The sequence below is a fragment of the Seriola lalandi genome, unplaced genomic scaffold (assembly GCF_002814215.2).
Source record: "Seriola lalandi dorsalis isolate HSWRI2012SDOR001 ecotype SW California unplaced genomic scaffold, Sedor1 jcf7180002054883, whole genome shotgun sequence".
NCBI lineage: Eukaryota > Metazoa > Chordata > Actinopteri > Carangiformes > Carangidae > Seriola > Seriola lalandi.
The window spans coordinates 6,424,784-6,440,044 of NW_019525658.1; the positions used below are offsets into that span (position 1 = coordinate 6,424,784).

General features: G+C 45.6%; 1 protein-coding gene across 8 annotated transcripts in view; it reads right to left on the bottom strand.

Annotated features, from left to right (window-relative positions):
• fbrsl1 (fibrosin-like 1) overlaps positions 1-15,261 on the bottom strand; it is a 153,724-nt gene that overhangs the window by 15,673 nt on the left and 122,790 nt on the right. For all 8 annotated transcript variants that reach the window (XM_023397607.1, XM_087171589.1, XM_087171590.1 and 5 more), the window contains 2 exons: positions 1,368-1,788; positions 75-334 (listed from right to left, as the gene is read on the bottom strand). In XM_023397607.1, the coding sequence (XP_023253375.1) occupies positions 75-168 (94 nt within the window). In that variant the 5' untranslated portion in view covers positions 169-334; positions 1,368-1,788. The remainder of the gene's footprint in view (positions 1-74; positions 335-1,367; positions 1,789-15,261) is intronic.

Sequence of the window (15,261 nt, forward strand, 5' to 3'; positions counted from 1 at the left end):
CATGGAGAGCCAGTGTTGGACTTTGTGTCTGCACTGGCATGCTACCATCTAACATGTGAGGTGCGCGGCTTTACCTGGGTAGGGGGTGCCGGCGGGGTGCCCAGGCACCACTAAACTGTTGGTTGGTAAGGTTGGTGGTGGAGGCAGTGTGGCTGGGGTTGCAAACATGGCCGGATGGCGATGGGCCGGGCTCCGTAGGGAGGAATAATGCGAGGTAGAGAGATTGGCTATGGAGAGAGGCAAGGCGGGGGCCGAGGACGGGAGCCCGCTGAGGTGGTGGTGAGGGGATGGGGGCAAGTGTTGTTTGGGAAGAGCCACTGGACTGCTGCTGTGGCTGAAGAGTTAATGGTACACAGCAAAAAAATAAAAAATAAAAAATACAATTAAAAGAATTATAATTCATACTGCTAATCAATACTTCCTGTATTTTATTCATTCTTCAGTGTACAGTAAGAATGCAGTAGTTATGATGTAATTGGTGAAAACACTACCAACTTTTACAGCTTCCATTTATTGTATACATGAGTTCACTTGCTTTGTTGCCAGCTCAGTATTAGTTCAGCGTTACTGATACATTTGACACTTTGCTTTGACAACAGAAGAATGATTTTCCAATAAAGCTTCTTACATTGAACTAAAAAAAGAGGTGAGGGCAGAATCTGAGAAAATGAGATGAAATGGAAAACAGTTGAATGTGCTGGAGTGTTGCTCAATGAAATACAGTAAATCTGACAGCTAGTTATTGCAAGTTTGTGTGGCGGAAAATCAATATCTGCTTGAAAACTCGATATTGATATTGTGTAGAATATAAATCGCACAGTATCTTGTTGGACTACATTATATTAATTTTGAAATTGCTGCAGTTTATTTTATTGCTGTCTCCACTAGACTGGCAAGGACACATTAAAGAAAAGTAGAGGTTTCTGGCAAAACACACAACCTTCCTCCAAGGTTCATGGAGAAAATCTAAAGTGGTGAAAACGCATCAGTCTAACAATAAAGGACACATTAAAAGATACTGGCTACAGTGTGACACCCTGATCTTGTATAGAGGTGGATACGGTGATAAACTGAATACTGAATTTCTGCTACGTTATTGTTAGTCAGCAATACTGAAATCCCTAGTGGTCTTACACAGACATCACTCAGCTGGTCAAATGAGGTTGAAATGTTGCTGAATATGCCACTAATCTAACACCAGTGTGTTACAGTTACAGCCTGGGTATGTTACTGTAAGTAGTGTGTGTTTTTATTGGCTGTTTTTCACTGCTAATTCTTGGTAAGCAGCCATTTTTAATGAATCACAAATGCCTCCCCTCTTGTACGTCCCTGCCCCAGTTCCCAAACATGCCCATGTTACAACCCACCTGATGTCGTGGAGGCTGTTGTACTGCAGTGGGTGGTGCACTTGGTGGCTGATTACTGGCCGTGCGTGGTGCTGTGGAGGCGGAAGAACACGGGGCTCCTGGTGCGGGTGTGGGTGAGGAGGGTGGGGCTGGGGATGGGGTGGTGGCCTCAGCAGGGGAGGGGTAGGGACAGGGGGTGGAGGCGGCTGCTCCTTCTTGACACTGAGAGCAGGCGGGGTGGGGAGGCGTGTTCTAGGAGGCTCTGGAGGGGCCGCTGCTGCAGCAGGGGCAGGGGAGCCCGTGGGCGCCGAAGCCGGGGTGGGGCTAGGCACGGGAGGCGCGAAGGGCACCTCACTGTTGCTTTGCTCCTGGCTGCGCTGGAGCCCTGATACTTTGGCTGAGCTACAAGTCTTGGACTCGGGACTCTCATTCGTTGGCACACCTGAGGAGAAAAGAAACAGTAAAATGTAAAAAGAGAATTTGTAAACCTCTATCTGAAGTTCATCTGCGTTGCCCATCTCTGATGTCAAGTCATTTCCTGGTTTGTGTGTATTCAGAGGAGTATATATGATCAATGATAAGTAAAACATAGCTCCCTTTCCTCCTTTCTAATGTTCTCCACGTCTTCTGCCCAAGGTTCCTCCTGTTTCCCTCTCCCTAGGTTCCATTAAGTGTTTAATCAGGTCATTTTCATGCTTGACTATAATCAGATGATCCAATTTCTTCTCGCGATCCAGTCAGTATGAATAAATCACAGCTAATTAAAGTTAAATGTCGGCCCCTATTCAGGGCTTTGCTGAGCACACAATCTGGCATGAAATAATTATGTTTCAATTGTGCTGTGAAGAGAGATCACGGCCCCTTATCTTGGCCTCTCTGCCACTGTGCTTTTCTGTCCTCCCTTCCTGATCTTTCAGGGGATTTGGGAAACCGCAGCAAAGCACTCTGAACTTGGCCACTTTGTCTTTACCATTCATCAGGGGTCTTTTCAACAGACAAGAAGCTTTTATGATCAGCATTCCACTCAACAACGACTTTTCATACTTAGGCTGTTGCAATTTAATCACTGTAATTATGTGCCGTTGTAGCGGGAAAATTAAAGTGGCAGAAAACGCAGCATCTCAACACCTTTCACATACAAAGAATCTCAAAGCACTTATGAATCAATGCAAAAGAAAAGATATTTGGTGATATTCTACTTCTCTCAGAGTTAAAAGAAAAGCAAAATGGGCCACAAAGAAAGTGAGTTTGAGGAGATGTTAGTGCTACAACTACAATGGAGAAAACACACACTGAACTAATCAAAGCCGCAAGTGGTGGAATTTGTTTTAAGCGCAGAAACATCACATGCATAGAAAAATCTGAGAAAGAAAACGTTCACACACGGATGGAGACGGATAGAGACAGAGGAAGAGAGAAGACAGCCTGGTGCAGATGAGGCTCTCTAGGCGGCTCTAATCTACAGCTAAGACGCAGCAGTACTTCAGTCAGAAGGCTTACTAGTGCCGCAATTAAAAAAGCTCCACGGGCACTCTCAACGGTAACAAAAAATGAGAAGAGCCGAGAGCTGCTGTCAAGCCAGTGAGAACTCGATATGCAGCCTACTAATGGAATATCCAGTCCCTATTAACAGCCTGCTTAATCTTTCAAGGATCCTAACACCCATAAAAAGACCAATAAAAAGGCAGGGCAGAGCTTTTATTTTTTTATTTGTTGAGCTCCCCCTCCCTTGCTCCTTGCATTTTATGGGAGAACTGGGGCTGGCTAAGGTGTCACGATTTTCAAATGAATTCTGGGGTCTGGGTGTATATAGACCTCCAGATTTATAGGGGTCTGGGATTTGGATTAAACTGTCAGTCTCTCTTCCTGCAAGCGAAAGAGAAAGGGGAAGACTAAAGGCGAAGACAGAGAGACAGTCACCGACAGACAAACAGAGGCGAAGAAGCAAATATCCACAGTCGAAATGTCGCCGTTGGGTGATGTTGCCGTGGCAACCTGTTCTCCCAGACACAATGTGAGCCGAGTGATACGGAATGAAGTCTCACTACGACCACTAGGAGATAGAGAGGGGCTTCTAATACTAATGCTGGGAAGCCAGGGCCACAGCGAGCACCGGGTTATCTTAATGATGATTCTAATGGGCTCTAATGGAGGCAGGGAGGTATCAGCTCAGACCAACCCATCCCTCATTAAAATCCCTCTGCAAGCTAAGACACTCTCACACAAAACACACGCGCATCCACAAATGGATGCAACAGAAAATGGATGCAAAAAAAGTTTTTATTCTGGGCGCATTACACACACACAGACACATGCATGCACACACGCAAACACAAAGAGTCGCAACGTCTTCATTTTGGTGAAGGGCAGTGCACAGCGAGAGAAATCTGGTAGAGAAAAATCTGCTACAGAAAGGCTACATCATTCCAATAACAATAATAATTTCAAGCTAGGATGTGTAGTTGTTATGTAAATATACATTCAGAGTTAATGTGTGATAGCTACTTAAACTACAGGTGCTCCGGCTTCTTTAGCAGCATACTGCAAGTCAACAGTGGCGAACAACTGATGGCAGAAAACACTTTTACTGTGAATACCCTTACCTAACAGATGACTTTTTCACCATTTTTATGAGTGCAGCAGCCATTTTGAGTGTAAACGAACGCACAGTGATAACAAGATGACAGGAATGCCTCTCTGACACATGTCACCTACCGGCTATATGTAGCAAAATCACTGCTGTTTTTCAACAAACCTTCGCCGCAAAACCACACACAACTGTCAACTGCAGTTTCAAGCGTTTCAACAAACTGACAAATTTGGCATTGTTTTGTTCTTCTTCTCCTCAGGACATGGGAGACGCTTTCCCTGCAATCACATACTGAGGAAAACAGTAGGCAAGCCACAGGCAGTCATGTGAAACAAATGCCATACGAGTGTCTGTACAAAAAATGTGCTGTCCTGAAGCCCTGCCCCACAAACCTGAGCAGATGGTGTGAGTGAGTCAGGCAGGTTGGAGGGCAGCCCGGTGGTGGGGGGTGGCACCCCCCCTTCCACCTCTCCTGTTAGCTGGGTTAGTGCACCGGGGGGACAGGGACATTCCCTAGGGGGGTGTTGGCAGGTCTGCTCACCAGATGACATCTCATCCCACTATTGATCTTTTTATAGTTGTTCCTGCGGCCCTGCTTACTCAGGAGAATTGGGCCTTGCCCTGTGCGCACGTGCCTGCGTTTGCAGTGATATGGGGTTGGGGGATGGAGGGATGGAGAGAGGAGAGAGGAGGGACACGGGGACTAAGGTAACAGACGGACAACAGGCCGCTGGGATTCACTGGTGATGACTGATGTGTCCAGCGGGGAATCTGGGGTGAACACAGTGTCGCTACACAGCTGTTCCTGCCTCCGATATCCTTCACTTGTGACCCTGTTTGTCCCAGTGGAACATCTGGAGAGCTGGCACAGATCTGGTCCTCTGTGGCCTTTATGCAGCCAGATGGCCCAACTCTGAATGGCTTGGACCAGTCTGGAATGGCTTGGCCCTGAGTTGGACTAGGATGGGCTAACTGTCATTATCCAGGAGACCTCAATAAAGGATAAAATTGCTCCTTGCTGTGACCAGGATATCCCTCTAAAGCACAGTCTGTTGACACATGACACATCAAGAACACAATGCAGAAGCCCCAGAGGACAGCTCTGCACACTTTCAAATGCTTTGCAAATCTGTAGCCTTTAAAAAGCATTCACTTTGAAGCTTTTTTAACCACTTTATTTGAAACACACACCTAGTTACCTGCTAAATGGACCCAATGACCTCATCAATGAGACGAGGGCCCTAGAGAACATTCTCATCTGGCCTCCATCTAAAACCCTCAGCAAACGAATGCTGTTCATGCAAACCAGTATGTTACATAAATTACCTGCTCAATGCTGACACCGACGCCAGTGTATACAACTGCCATGGAAATAGAACCTGTATGCAAAAAGCCTTTTCAGATTAGATACGAGCGTATGCAAATTCTCCTGGTGATGGGTGGGGGTGGGGGTGTGGGGGGTGAAGAGAGGCTTAAGGCCACTGGGTGTTCTCATTTACTAGGCAAACACTGCGGTTCACTCGCCTTCATGGCTTTGCCAAAGCATAAACAGTCAGGGCACTGATAAAATAAGGACATGAGCAGATAGATATATAAATAAAACGGCATATCTGCTGAAAGACGTTGGAGGATGCAGAAGGTATGTGAGAATGCACGCTGCCTTGATCCGTCTCCTGCTGGCTCTGGTTGACAGAATATTCTGCTGCTCTTGACGGTTGAGCTCACAATGATTTGGTTTTTGTACGTCTCTAGACAAGCAATCTGCACACAGCCAAGGCTTAGCTCACGAGTGAGTGACTGTGGAAGATGGCTATAACAGATACCAGCAGAAGGCAGGAAACCGCAGTCTTGCCAATCAACACTTCATTGCCGTGAGGTATTCAGTCATAAAAAAAAAGGTGGGGTGATTTCAACAAAATGATTTGTATGAGAGGAACAGAAGGGCTGAGCAGTGTTGAATCATTGTGCTAATAATAAAATCATAGGAGAAATTTGCAATGGCTTGCTTTCCCTCACACTATTTAATCTGCCTCGAGCATCTCCAAGCTGGTAACGAGGGGAGCCAAGGCGACGTTTTTGCAAATCACTCAGAGATGTTAATGGGGGAGTGGACGAGCAGAAAGCTGGCCAAGATAGCTAAAGAGTGGGGACAGCTGGCACGTTTCAATTATTTCTCTCTGTCTCTTCGCCGCAGCTGACAAAAGGAGTGGATGGCAGCAGAATGGGGATGGGTGTTAAGCTGTAACACGTTTACAGTCAAAGCCCAGGCATAAATTGAGAACCTAATGTTCATTTCAGAGAGCTGGCAGCTCAAGCTGTGGGATGAATCAGTTTTTCCTGCGCATATCGGATCCCAATTCAAACTCCAGCCATATGGTACAGGACACATATGCCGTTCACCTCTCATGGCACATATACCAATGTTGTGGGTGGGAGGAAAATGGTGGCTGAGAGAGAGACAGAGGTCTAGATGTTGACTGTCCAAATCCTTTTATGTCATTTACGGTCCAGTGGTGCTCCAAAACACTGTTAAACCGTCATTAACCCCTGGCTATAATGTTCTGTAGAGAAGCAAGACGCCTCCATCATCCCCCCACCCCCCTGCAGAGCTGCTTCCAGCAGAGCTCATGTGTTCTGGGACAGCCATCAGTCTCAGCTTCTTATGAACACAGCCGGGTCGTCTAAGGTCAGCGCCACTGGGCTATCCTAAATAAAAGGGTGGACATCTTGGAACTTTCAACAGAAAAGCTCAAGTCTAATGGTTCCTCTGACATGGCCCACCCTGCCAGCCTGGAATTTGACCCCTTTCACTGTCACTGACCCGGGTGACCCCTCTTACCCTGAGGCCACTGAGGACAGACAGCCAACAGGCAGGGAAAGGGAGGGGCGACTTGAACTTTAAGGATGAATTTTGTGCTTAAAAGAAGGGGAGCCTTCAGGACTTACTTGTGCAATGCTGCGAGCACTAGCCTTATCATTTCATTAATTAGCCTGACACGCCCGCCTTATGGACTTGAACGCCGCAGTGGCAGCTGTCTCAATTGATTACGGCAGTGGACGTGTTGCTGCAATTATCGAGGTGACTGGAGACAACGCCTGCCACTTCTAATAAAGGACTTAACTCCTGCTTCCCACATCACAGCACAGCGGTGAGTGGACAGTAGCAGCCTCCCCGTGTCTCCCATACCTTTAAGGCCTTTTCAGAGTCTCTCCATGGGCTGCTGTGGGGCTCAGTGTGGGCTATAGTTCTCGAGCAGCGTGTCAGCTTTACTTAAGCTCGCATAACGCCTGAACAGTATCACTTTGGTGCCCCACAGGAAACCATCCTCTTTTAGCCCACCAGCTGGCTGACAATCCATAGAGAATGGAAGGAAAGGAGGTAGGAAATAAAGAGAGAGTGAGAAAGAAAGAGATATAAAAGACACAGACAGGGAGCTTTTGCCAGGAAGCTTCAAGTCCAAGCAGAAATGGAGGAGGTAAGTGCTCAGCAATGTAAACAGAGGCATTGCTTTCCAGCCTCATTTCATGTATGAACATGCATGAAGCCCACATGCCTCTAAGTGGATATAATATTATCTTTCAGTGCCGTACTGATTACTCCTCAATGGAATGGAAATGGCTGGGTGAAAATCCTTCAACAAATCCTAAGTGGCATGACAGTGGTCTGAAAGAGCCTGCATGTTTTTCTTTTCCTCCTCCTCCATCTCCATTTTCACTCCCCACTCTGAAAGCAAAGCAACAATTGGAAGCTGACAGCTCCTAACCATTCTCTATGCCTCATTCACTGTTTTGACATATGCAGCCTTTGCAATTTAGTGCCATGAAAGGGGAAGGACAAACATCTTTGCCGACATATCATATTTCCTAAAGTGTTTTGCAGATGCAGGGGTTTGTCGCCATGAGTATCACAAGCTGTGGTTTCGACTTAGATGTTGCTTGAGCTACTTCACCTGCTTCATGCAAATACAGCAGCCATATTTGTAATGTCATATAATACCCTCTGATAGCCAAGAATGCTGAGGCAGCAAGCGGTGCTATTCTATAGGTGGCAACAGCTAAAAACAAATATTTCTGTATCAACAGCTGCCAGAGAGCGAGATCATCAATCAGCCACCACTTTTTTTTCTTCTTGTCATGTTTACATGTTGAAGCATCCTGTTATTACAGGCCGAGGCCGCTGATCTCCACAATGCTGATCAAAGTTCAGGGCTACTTGTCTTGTCATTCAAGAGCCTGTCAGTGTGCCATCTCTCACACTGTACATTACAACATACCAGAGACATTTCACTGCACAGGGCAGAACAAATAAAAAACAACGAACCAATCAATGTTACCAACCGATCTGTAACCACAGCATCAGCTAACAGCTGCAGGAAAAATATTGTACCTAGTTTAACTTTCCAAAATGCAGATGATTCAGTCAATAAAAATGACATTCATGGAGCCCAAGATGACATCCTTCAAATTGCAATAATTTCTCTGAGCCACAGTCCAAAACCCAAAGACATTCAATTTACAAGGATATAAAACAGGAAATTCTCACATTTGAGAAGCTATAACCAGTGGAGGTTTAACTGGATAAATGACTTGAATGATTAACTGATTATCAATATCAATGTTAATTATATTCTTAATCATTTCAATAAATAGATTAATCAACCATCAGTATAAAATATAGTTAAATATTTACCACTTAAAATCTATTGAGAATTTTTTTATTTACTGTTTCATATAGTCTGCAGCAAACTGTAGAGCATCTCTCTACATGATCTACAGGGAGGGTGGATGTGATAGGGTCTATTTGTCTAAAGATAGCACCCCAGTGTGCATCAAAGTGCCTGGGGTTAAGTTTCACATATCTGTAGCCCCCAAGAGAAACACACTGTCCGGTATAGACCCACTGATGTAATCAATGCCTCTTCTATAGGAGGATCTTGCTGCTGAGCTGCTCCTGGGGTGCTGCTGGATAATTAGGCTTACAGATGGAAACCCAGCAGCTGTTGAAGACTAGACTAGAGCTGCCATTTTCCCCTTCTAATGGCTACATGCCAAAAGAGCTTCGTTCTTATGAGCTACAAGCCTTTTTTCTGCGGCAGCCGGAGCTTGTGATATCTGAAAGTAGACTTTTGAAAAAAAAAATCTTGTTTTCTTTTTTTTGGGCCGGCGATGAATTACATGTCAAGGCTGATGACACACTTGGAGGACCAAGGTGGAGATGTTTGAAATAGCTCTCATACAGAGCTTAGTTAGACAAACACACACAAAAGCCTCCTCAAAATCACCCCCCCCCCTCCTCTCCCAACTACCATGTTCTCACCCGCCACAGGAAAAGAATGACAATTGGAGGGTGTATCAGGTTCGCAAACATTCAATGTCCTTCCTTGCACCCCATTCATCATTCTTGATTAGAGAGACAGAGAGCATGACAGAGAAAGAAGGATAGAGTGACCCAGACTGGGGGAGAAAGAGGGAGAGAGAGGTTAGTTAATAAGGCAGAGGAGAGCAGAGTGCAAGGAGTTGTGTCAGGTAAACTAATGGAGACAAGGCCTGGATCCTGACCTGTGGGGGGCTGCTGCTAACCCAAACCTACCACTGTGTGCTCCCATCTCCTCTAAGCCCTAGCCACACATGCAGGCGGGCACCGACACGCACACTGAGATGTAGGAGAATCTGGGTTTGGCCTCCTCGAGTGGACAAGGAACATAAAAACAGCCTGGACATTTTCAGGGCTCTTATGAGCTGCCGCATTTCGCTGTGGTGTTCCAAGTGTGGCAAGTGCAGAACTGATTTGTTTGGAGTGTGAAGGCGGCGTGTCAGTTTGGGGAAATGTGTGAATGTGAGTATGTCTGTGAGGAAAGGGGGGCGCATGGTGAAACAGGAGCGAAATTGGACTCAGAAACGAGCCAAATCGCTTGCGAGATGAAACAGACTACACCAGGAGAAAAAAAAGAAAAAAAAAGAAAACAAAAAAACAACAACAACACAAGGCACCAGAAAAGTGTCGAGCAAGGCAGGCTGGCACAAAAGCAAAAACAGAAACAAAACAAAACAAACACCCTTTTCTTTCTGCTCGACATATTTCAGACTACAGATGACAAAAACAACACTGAAAGAGTTAGAGGAATCAAAATCAAACCGCCAAATGTGTCTGGCTGTTTCTTGAATCCGTGTCGAAGCGGAGGCTCCACACCACATCAAACCCTGTAAATTCTCCTGAAAGCCTCCTCTCTCCCTTTAGCAGCCAGCGCTTAGATTATTGTGTGCAGCTAAAAGGTAAGTGCTGGGGGTGTCACACTTGATGGCGTGTTTTAAGCACCATAAAGTATCAAGACCCAGATGGCTCATCCTCCCTGAAAAACATGTCCACTCTACCTCGGCTCCAGTAGCACCTGCTACCAGGATTAGGTCAGTGCTACGCCAACCCAGCACACTAATACAGTGTGCCACAGCTGATAAGGAGCACAGGGCACTTCAGCACTAGCCTGGCACTTAACAGCTGATGAGTCAATACCTGTATCATTAGTGATAGCAATAGCTGTATATTGATCTTTTCCAAAAACACATGCAGCCATGATTTTGATGCAATTTGTCACTGGTAGGCTACAACAGATGTGGTCTCTTTATGGTTGTTATCAGTGCTGATAGTTTTAGACTGAGCCTGAAGAGAACTTGTATTTGTTTATGCTGCAAAATATGTTTAGATGTTACATTTTGTGCCAATAAAGTCCAAGTTTTTAAAGCTTTGACACGTAGACTTGCCTCAATTTAGGTTATGGGATTTTTAAAAACAAAGACTACCGTACTGATCAGTGCTCCATTTTTTATGTCATCAATGAAACTGTAGTATAAAGACATGGGAAAAAAAATCTTCGAACAAAAGCAAGACCATATATCAGACTAACCCTGGTAGATACTGCTGCGGGAGCTCTGTACACAATTCTCCATGGGTCGTGTGGCTTTGGAGCAGTCTCTCTCGCTCCTTCCCAAAGCAAACAGCAGTGAAATCCCAGTCCTGCTGCTGCTCACCCCTCAACACACAGCAGCACTGACCCAACAGCCAGGGAGGCTGGAGCCCATGCTCTGCTGAATGGGGTATTACAGTCAGTCAGAGGCCATTAGGGGCCCCACCACCAGGGCCCAGTGCAGGGAATTCACCAGTAGCCAAAAACAACAGCCAAACAGATGACCGCTTGAATATTGGAGGAGACCACACTGTGCATGCTCTTTTTTTTTTCTTTTTTTAAACCACCCTGAAACAGCCAAATGCAGGCCCCTGTGTCTCAGCGAATTACCGCTTGTCTGTTAACAAACACTGGGACGATTAATGGCGCTCACACCCAGTGAAATACAGGAAAAAACACAAGCCCCTTCTCAGCAGTTCGTGTCTGGTTACTGCTTTCACCATGTGTTGAGTTCAAGGCTAATAACTAAGCTCTATAGCAAACCTCTCCAAACCCAGCCCTCTGTCAAACATACTGTACTAGTCCAAGCCTGTGGTAATGCTTCTAGACAGAGTGTCTCTGATAAGTTGCTGATAGAAACATGGATGCTAATATGCTACCCCTGGAAAGGTACAGGACTCAGAAATACTAAACAAACAGTAGAAGAGGACCACCCATCTAGAAATACTTGGAAAATACTTCATATGGCAGGATGATATTTGTGTTTGATCTGGGATCTTGTTTCCTGGGTTCATCTCCTTTCTCCCGAGAATCCTCTCTGGCACGTTCTTCTGATGCATGGATGTCCTTGTCCGTCATGGAATCTGAAGCATTTTACATCCGCTCTGTTCCTGGCGATGGTTTTTCCATCTTTATAAGCCTGTGTGAACTGCTTCCCAAAATGTCCAATCCATTACAAGCATGTTTGTAATATCCATCTCGGCTGACGACTGTCCCCCTGCCAGAGATTGTACATTATCCAAGCGTCGTGTTTGGCCACAATCGCCTACCATCTGGCTTTGTCAATGAGCGTTACAGCCTCATCTGCAAACAACATTGGCTCTGAACCGCTCAACACAGATGAGCTTAAAAGTGGGGAACTGGGATCTTCAAACAAATGCAGGGCGAGGGGAGGGGGGGCGGGAACCCAATCCTGCTGGCAGAATGGCTGGAGCTGGGAATAAAGGATTAAAAACAAGAAAACCTGCGAGTGATCACAGACGACACGCTTTACATTTCAGGCCTGACAGCAGTGATAAGACGCTGGTCATGTATTCTCACAAGTAAACAATGAAAATGCCTTCTACACTGCAGCTGGCTATGCCTTCATTGGAGGAGGAAGATTAAGATTAGACAGAAGATGTGATGAGAGCTATTGCTCTTGAGAGTCATCCTCTCTAAATTCTTTGCTTTATCTCCTCTAAAAAACAAACATTAAAAAAAGAAAAAAAAACAGAGGAAGCCTACATCCATTTTCAACAGTGGCTTTTGTTGAGACTGGAGTCAACTTATCTTTCACAGGTTGGTCAGCTAACTGACGGTGCTCCATCTCATCTGTCAAGTTAAGAAGCCTCTGGTTTCGTCACTCACTGGTGACTAATCAGCGTGAGACGCTTGTTTATAGTGAAGAAGTTAGTTAACTAGACCACAGTCAGACTGCTGCTAAGAGGGGTTAGGTTCAGCATGTAGCCTTGGTCTCATTTATGGAACTCTGCAATGCTTTTCAGCTCAGCCAAAAACTCATCAATCAAATAATATCTCAACCATTTGTCTCCATTACAGTAATCCTGTTTCCTGGTCTCAACATTCAAAATGTCTTCTCCCTGCTATGTGCTTGATACTGATAGCCCGTAAATAGAAATGTCAGCTGAGGTGTAAGTGTCACATCTGAGTTACAGCCACAGCAAAAATTCACATGTGCTTTTTTTTTTTCTTTTTTTCTAGTATGGTGTGCAACGCTGCTGATGGTGTGGTGGCTGAAGTGCAGTAGGTGAGGGGTATCATGCACATGGAAAGGGCAGGGTGGCAGTAAGCTGGCATTTCATCATTTAACCTGAGCTGAAGAGACAGCACTGAAAGGCCTCAGGGGAGCACGGGTCTCTGTTGTGTATAGGAGAGGACATTGAGGCTTCACAGTAACGCTCAGTATTGAAGTGATTCAATATATTCACTTTGACTTTATCTGATACACTGTGAAGCCGCCTCTGTATATGCCAACCTGTTCTCCACAGTCAGATGGGAAGCACAGTTCAGGGATGACACACCTGCTATTATAAACTGAAGATGTATACTGAAAGTTCAGCAGACAAAATGCCGGTCATGCCCCTGACAACTTATCCTAAAACTCCCTCATGGCCTTTAGTGATTTTGTAATTGCTCCCTCTCCGCAGCTGAAGCTGAATCCATATTCACTCAATGAACACAGAGGCACACAATGGAGCCTAATCACACAGCTTTCAATGTGACTCCCATTTTCTGTCACAATAGCTGATCACCACCCACGGGCTTGCTGAAACAGATGACAGGCACTGATAGGACTGACTGACAGGTGTCAAGCGTTCTGACATGTTACGGCCAACATAAGGGAGAGGAAGAAATACACTGACTATGTAACACAGTTTCTATTTTAAGATTGAAGCTCTACCGGTAGTGGCCCAATACTCTAAACGGTTAATATTTCATGCACGCTGGGCTCTTTGCACAGAGCAGACACTTTTCTAATGGACATAATAGTGCTCTAAAGGGGCCGCAGAGTGCACACGGGGATAGCATGACATATCAGCAATGACTTTACAAGCCGGCTAATTGCTGTGCATAGAAAATCAGTCTTTGAAAACAGGCAGCTTGTCAGAATTGGTGCAGTTTGAAATCACTTCCTGAATCATACAAACCAAACAATTCCCTCCCGTCAGCTTTTTGAGGTGCCAGGCCATAGAGAGGTTGTGGGTAATGTGGCCTGGTCCCTTTGACTGTCTGCCGCTCAACATTAATAGTACATGACGCTGTAATTGTAATTTAAAACGCTATAAATATTGAAGAAGAATTAAAATAATTTATGGAACACCGCAGTGTAACAGGACGTGTGTGTGTGGGTGTTTTGTCTCCTTTCACTCCACTCTTGCAGTGTACAGTGAAACGATGGGCAGCAGCGGTGCAAGCTGGGAATTCTGTAATTGCTTTTTCTGTCCCTGAAGCAGGCCTTCCTGCTTTAAATCAAAAAAGGCAATCTCTGTCAGTAATGGCTCAATTAATAATTAAACACATGTCTTATCTCCGCCAAGCTCCCCCTATTTATTTTCATCTCTCCGACAGGGATGGCTGCACAAAAAGCATTAACACTATCAATAAAGGGAGCATTATTATCAGCCCCTTTCTCCAAAAACAAATCACCCAGCTCATAAGCTGTCCCACGTCTGTGAACAGTAATAACAAAAAGATGAATAAAGAAACAAGCCATAGCCATAGCCAAGTGTTTTTTCTTCCTGAACTAAGAGTGCTAGCTAACCCCTCTGCCTACTGTATTCTGCAAAGAGTTTGTACCTTTTTAATATTAAAATGAAATCAGGAAAACAGATGAGCTGCCGTTCAAGCTCAGTAACAAGTGAGGCAGTCTTAGGAGCAAGAGGAATTTTATGCATCCTAAACTCCCAACCTCGAGCTCCGCTTTGCTCACAGCGTGACTGTCACCAAACCTCAACGCACCAGAGCTTGACCATAAGTGTTATGTCAATACAGGAACATTGTTCTTGTTGATAGAGAAAGTGTTTCCTGCACGCTTCCTGGACTTTGTCAAACAAATCACAGTAGGTACTGCAGGGGAGATTCACCAGGCTTAGATTCCACAGCAGTGATGGCTGCTTTCAATTCCAGCACTTGCTAATCTGGCCGTGTGAAGCCTCCAGAGCCCTTTTGTTTTTCCCAGCAACATGTCTGCCCTCCAGTCATATAGTCTGCTTACTGGCCAGCCAGCCACACTCTCCATCTACCTCCACTCTATCCTGATTCAACAGCGGTGAAAAGCTGATTAGTTGGTCAGAGGGTCAACCTCCATTCATTATTTAATGGGTGAGAGGCTGCAAACAGTCAGGCCGGCCGCCGAGGTTAGTGATACATTACACTGACCTGGCCAGAAGAGAGCTGCTTGGCCGAATACAAACATGCTCTCTCATCTACTTCACTATGCCTGAGCTGCCCTCAATCCCCCCTGCCCCTGACCTTGCCGCTCCCTCTCCAATCACCATCCTTCCTCCCTTCTCTGGCATTCAGAATCCGGCAGGTGAGACTGTGTTTCATTTCCCTGTAAGCTTGCACTGCAGGAGCAGGCCTGTAGCTATGGCTGCCCCAGGTAACGGAAGAGGAGGAAGAAGAGGAGGAGGAGGAGGAG